The sequence below is a fragment of the Lolium rigidum genome, chromosome 5, assembly GCF_022539505.1.
Source record: "Lolium rigidum isolate FL_2022 chromosome 5, APGP_CSIRO_Lrig_0.1, whole genome shotgun sequence".
Lineage (NCBI taxonomy): Eukaryota > Viridiplantae > Streptophyta > Magnoliopsida > Poales > Poaceae > Lolium > Lolium rigidum.
In genome coordinates, this window is record NC_061512.1 from 255,783,389 (window position 1) to 255,789,723 (window position 6,335).

At 44.3% G+C, this 6,335-nt stretch overlaps 1 protein-coding gene across 1 annotated transcript; it reads right to left on the bottom strand.

Moving 5' to 3' along the window:
- Positions 1 to 2,182: 2,182 nt before the first annotated feature.
- Positions 2,183 to 5,320, bottom strand: LOC124651327. Its single transcript, XM_047190421.1, has 4 exons — positions 4,908 to 5,320; positions 3,770 to 3,872; positions 2,726 to 2,884; positions 2,183 to 2,599 (listed from the first exon to the last, which is right to left on the bottom strand). The coding sequence occupies exons 1-4, from the start codon at positions 5,318 to 5,320 to the stop codon at positions 2,435 to 2,437; spliced, it is 840 nt and encodes a 279-aa protein (XP_047046377.1). The 3' UTR covers positions 2,183 to 2,434.
- Positions 5,321 to 6,335: the final 1,015 nt, after the last annotated feature.

Consider the following 6,335-nt stretch of genomic DNA (forward strand, 5'->3'; position numbering starts at 1 on the left):
CGGCAATCTGCCCCGTCCTCTGCAGGTGCTCCCGGCGGATTTCGCCTCGCTGGTGGGTGTCCAAGTGCTCGGTAGTGTGGCCGGTATGGTGTGTTCTTCGTCAAGGTAGTCTTCTCCAGGGTGGCGCCGGGTCCGGAGCCCAACACCTCTGCAGCTCTCGGGTGAGCTTCTCTCATGTCCGATGGTTCGACGCCTTCGAGCCAGGCGAGAGGGCAGGGGGCCTCTTCGGCATGAGAACAGGTTGGTGCTTCTGGTGCTCGGAGTCCTGGCTGTTCTCCTCGGATTCAAGACTACAATTCTGCTATGGGCAGTGCCTCGCCGTGCCTCCGGCTGGTGTCCTTGGTGCCGAACAGCGGCGGTCTGCACTTCTGCAAGCTTGTTCTCGCTCTTAGTGCAGTGTTGTAATTCGTTCTGTGTGTACCCTTGTATCTTTCTTGCCGTGGTGTGCTTGGTGTGGTGTCCTGTTGTAACTCCTGACCGGTTGATGGCTTTGTTAATTCAAAGCTGGGCTTTCGAGCCTTCTGTTTAAAAAAAAAGTATAGGCTATAGCTAAAGGAACAGTAAGTTCTTATATTGAGTTCAACTAAGCACCACTGCACCAGCGGGACTGTAGAAGTTCAGCTCACCTTTCAAGAGGTCTCTCAATTTTTGGAGTACCTATATTCTGAACTGTTGATTGATATAAGCAAAGAAGTGACATATGGTCTACAATTGTGCCATCATAAAAATTACGGTGTTCTCTTTTCAGGAGTATATGATTGTTCACCCTTTTGATCTGCGGGTTGTTTACTAAATATATGTATTCTATTCCTTACGGATAATTTGCTTGAGTTCATCAGACTACCTCGTGAAACCTCCATATTGATTTGTCTAACGTATGTACGTCTCATGAAATATTAGGTATTTTCTCGATTTGTCAGCTGTCGGTTAAGAGGGAGGAGTAGGAGACGGAGAAATTCACCTTCAGAAATTTTAATAGTTGTGCTTTATTTCAATATTCTATCGTTGTTTACTATTTTTCTCGATGGGATTATCTACTTATTATATTTTTCTTCTACTTTTCAGAAATTATGCTTAGATTCATCAGTTTGGCTGGTATGATAAAATTCATCGCGGTGGAACAGGTTGGAGTGGATGCCTGGTGCGGGCTCTCAGATAGTGCACTGGTGGACCTCGCTTCATTGCCCTAGTGCCGTGCGCAGGGACTTGTGGACGGCGGTCATCCTTGTTTTCTGGTGTATCTGGAGGCATAGGAATGACGTGGTGTTCAATGGCACCACCCCGGCGGTGGAGACCATTCGGCATAGGATTAGGGAGGAGTTTCAGAGGTGGCGTGTAGCTAGGCTTTTCCGCTCGGAGTCCTTCGGATTTCCCGAGCCTTTTCCTTTTTCGTGGCGGGACGGAGATTAGGCTTTCGTTTTTGTAGGGGAGCTGCCACCCCCTGTTGGCTAGCGCTCGTGGTTCGGGCTTTCTTGCCCTTTCTTCTATATGATTAGTACACCTTCCAGGGTGTATTCTCGGAAAAAAAAATATCTGTATTGCTTTGTTGTGTTCTCTGATTTGATCCAGCTTGTTCAATTACATGTGTGGACTTAGAAAACCTAATATTACCTCTCAAATCCTATCCTTACACATAGCAATAGGGTAGACTATGAGTTGATGATCGGAATCGGTGGTTGACTGGTAGTAGACACATGTCACACATACGGAGGTATAGAAGGCGACTAAGCACCACTATTGCTGACTTTTCAGTTTTCTATTATTTTTCTCTTTGTAATTCATGTGTTCACTGGGGCAAGAAATCAATATGCACAGCTTATGCAAGACATTGAGCAGCGATAATTAAGACCTGAGGTAGCAGCCTTGCAGCATGATTGTCGGGTTATCAAGGTTGAAGCATGATGCGTCGACGCGACGTCATATACTCGAGCCATCAGGCAGTCCCAAACTCAACTAAAACTCACACATTTTGTTTCCTTGGCATCTGTACTACAAGATAGTGATCTTGGTGTTGGAAGACCATTATTGTTGTGCTCTTCTTTGTACGGGTTCTACAAATGGATTGAAAATGTTTTCATGTATAAATTATATTTCATGCTCTTTTTAAGGCATAATTACAAGCTTCTAATTTGTGTTTGATAAAGACTTTAGGATACGTGCGTTGCACGGGCACACTTACTAGTTCTTCAGAAATCTAACTCAACTTCCTGATACTTATACACCTTTGCAAACCCTACTTTGTTTCACTAGCTACACAAAATAGACACTTTCCTCTGACTAAAAACAGAGTTTCATGATGACAAGATGGACATGCTAGTATTGACCAATGACCAGTGCTGAGCTTACACGGTACACACACCCGGCTGTCTGTACAACAGTCACCAAGCTCTGGCAACCTTCGATAAACATCGACATAACAAGGCACTTGAAATTCCTACATAGCAGAAGCGAACATCTCGACCTTCTGGCCTTGCCGCCCGACGAGGGGGTCCAGGATGCTGGTCCACGTGTCGTAGTCGATGGGCGATCCTGCTCCAGGCTGAAGGAAGCCGTTCACGAAGAAGAAGGGCGCACCAGCAACCCCTCTCGTGCACCCATACTAGTAGATAAGAAGAAATGCACAGTTCAGAGTCTTTTTTTCCAGTGCGACGAACAGTAAACATGTCTAGGAAAGATGCGTAAAACTTGTCACGCTGTACTTGAGGATGCAATAAACAAAGCTGACCTTGAAGGAAACCCTGGCTGCCGAGTCGGACCTCGAGTCGCTGAAGCCTGACTGGAACTCGGATACCGAGTTGCCAACTGCCTCGGCTGCCATCATCGATATTGCGCCGGTTACAGCGGTGCTCGACACTGACGATGTCGCGCTGTTGGAGAATTTTCCCTGCGCGTTTTAATTCCAAAATACGTTAGCATTGTATGAGCGAGCGGCCACTACCCTGCATGTGCAACTCCTAGTTCTCCTGAGGTGGCCTCTGTTTCGGCTCTTACTATTGTTTGTCGGGACAGCCAAGACTTATGTTGGCTGGTGATTACTGTTCGCAGTGTTCAGTTTGGTTTAAACTTTCTTTTTGTAAAGCTACTTCTTGACAAGTGTTGTAGAGTGAGCACAAGGACCTCTGTCCCAAAACATAAGACGTTTTGATACGCCATCTTTAGCCTACCAAATTGTCTTATATTTTGGAACGAATGTAGAATGTGGCTACAACTCGTTTCAGCACCTGTCATTGCTGCATGCCTGGATTAAAACAAAGCTTCCAGCATAATCTTCGAATCAGGGATGCCATTAACAAACTGAGCAAACGCTTTGAAGGTCTTCACATATGTTCTGCAAACTGATTGGCAAACCCTGCAGCATACGGATGTGCAATGCCACGTCGAGCATGCACTTATATACCTACTCATAACTTGACTATGATTCATCAATGAAATGAAGTGTTTGACGTTATATTTAAATGCTGGTCTTGGGTGTTGTCATAAAAGTTCAGACTGCCAGTTTGCTAGTCATAGTTCGGGGAAAACAAGTATGACATGTTATAAAATAAAATGAAACGCCAAACGCAGCTAAAAAAGGAAAATCCTGCAATTTTGGTTATATAACTATCAATTTTGGTTACCCAAATGGATTCCATAACTTGCATAGGTACTCCGTATTTTTTTTTTCAAAAGGTCTAACTTGCATAGTTAACTGATAAACCAACACATGAGCTGCAATGATGGAACTAAAAGAAGAAGAAAAGGTAAGGGTTAAACTAAAAATGCAGCAGACCTGGTTCTTGAAGAATAGCTCCAACAACGGATAGGTCGATGAAGAATTCAAGTGGTTAGCTATATGAAGCGCACGGCAGGCCATGAATGAATAGGTGTGGTACCTGCAGTTTTGCAGTACAGTTAACTGGTGTTAGAATGAGGTGTATGACACCTTTAGCTATAAGAATCACTTCTAGTGCCAGATTTTGTGCAAATGAAAATGCAAGGCCGGGGGATAAGTAGAGAGTCACAAACATAATCCTTTTGTTGTGGTGTGCTGCCTGCCAATAAAACATTCCATGTTCAAATTCAGTATAAAGCTTAGGACACTTTAGTTTTCCTTTTTCTGTCAATGCTTGATGTAGTCTTGCTCATTGTAGTTAGGCGTTGCTCTTCTCTCCTGTGTTCCTATTGTAAGCTGGTATATCCCCAGCATGTTCGTTGTCTGCACTGTACTTTGGCCGGTTAAGGGCTTTGTTAATCCAAAGTCAGGCTCGTTGAGCCTTCTATATCTAAAAAATATTCAGTATAAATATCACTGGACCAACATCCGAACCAAATAACACATATCCAACTGAATAAAGGGTAGGTACTGGAAAGATTCAGTCCAACTCTTAAATTCTCGAGTGTGGATGCCAAAATGCCCAAAACTATCTATTCGTATCCATCAGCTCCGACAACAATTGACCACTCCCAATCCCCAACATCCAATGAGTAGCACTATACCTCTCTTTAAGATTACTACTAACTCTAGCCTTTAGGCTTTAGCCATGGACCAATTTCAAAACCCAGAGTAGACATCACCTGAGGAGCGTCCTATAAATATACATTTCATAAATTTAGCAAGTTTGCAATTACTCTCTGAGTGACTCAGCTAGTCGCACTTGCCAAGTCAAGACTGCCCAGACTTGCCAAATTTACACTTGCACTACAAGACTTCAGTCCGTCGAATTTCGCAGCATCAGAAATTCAGAAGACAGTTCCATGCACTCGTGCAACGGAAGACTGCTCCAAAAACGCTACTTTACTTAGCACTGCGACTGATACTGATAGGAATAGGATCCCGAGACACTGGAACGCAGATAACTGAAACAGAGCAGATCAACAGAGCTGGAGGAGAAGGAGAAGAGGCGGATTAAGGCGCAGCACGATCTTACGGGAGCGGGAAGGGGTGGACGATGAGCGAGACCCGCGGGGAGTATCGCTCGACGGCGAGCTTGAGCGGGGGCCACCCGTCGCGGCTGTCGGGGCAGAGCGGGTCGAGGAAGGCCTCGACGACCACGGCGTCCTTCCAGGAGCCCGCGCCGCCGTAGGCGAAGCCGTCGTAGCGCGGCGGCGGCGCGGAGGCCTGCGCCTGGAGCACGAGGAGGAAGCAGGAGCAGGATGCGGCGAGCGCGCCCGCCAGGAGCAGCCGCCGGAGCAGCGGCGCGCGCGGAAGCGGCAGGGGAGCCCTCGCCATGGTGGGTCGTGCGGCGGCGTGGCCGGCTCTGCTAGCCAATCGCGCGCCGGCGGTGGAGGTAGTGATGCGAATCGGGTGAGCGGAAGGAGGACACGATGCGGTCGTCGCCATCGTAGAACTTAACTTTGATCGATGAGAGAGATAGAGATATTTTTTCTTCTCGGAAGCGTTTACCGCAGGATGACATGTGGGCCCGCTTCAAGTTTTGAGCCTTCTCTCCAGCTTTTTAGGTGAAAAGAATTTTCTAATACGTTCATCATAAATGGTTTCGTAGCAAAGTATTTTTGAAATATTTTAGCAATACCACAGTTATTTAAAATATCGTAGTTTTACGTAGTACTTTGATGTGTTTGCATGTAACTAAAGATTGTGGTATTAACATTTTATTATCTCGGAAAATATGCTATTTTTAAAGTATTAGTAAAACAGCTCTGGATCTCTTTTTTCAAAACTAAAGTATTGATAATAATACTATGGATTTGTAACACTTTATCTTTAGAAAAACTTTGTTGCCCTGAACACGTAATGTATATCTAATTTCTGGTATGTATATATTCATATAAACTCTAATCTAGTTCCGATTTGGCAAGAATGTAGTTTAAACTTTTCATTACTAGCATCTGATATAACAACATTCCAAATGCACGGTTTTATTTCTTAGATGCAAATTTAAGGATCAAACATGAATAAAAAATAGGACAAATCTATAAGAAAAATATACGAGCCTCTTTAGTTCGCAGGATAGAAAAGTCGTAATATTGCATATGATGTACACTCTAGTTCCATAGGATTTCTTATGCATGCTTTTGTTAAAAATAAATGAAACTATTCTTAAGAAATTCCTGTTTGAATGGCTATTAGACTTCCTATGAAAACTACTGCAAAATATTTCCCATAGTTGAAAAAACAATCTGGATTCCATCCTACAATTATAAAAAAAAAACACCGTAAGAAAATTCCTAAGGTTTTGAATCCTTGAAGGTTGATATGCAAAATCCTTTGAATCAAAGAGACCTAAAACAACATCATCGGCATAGCTAGCTAGAACACGAAGAGTATCACGCGTCACCGCTGGTTGAACCCCTCGTTCCCAAGTTTGTTTCGGTGCATGCCATCCTTGATGCCA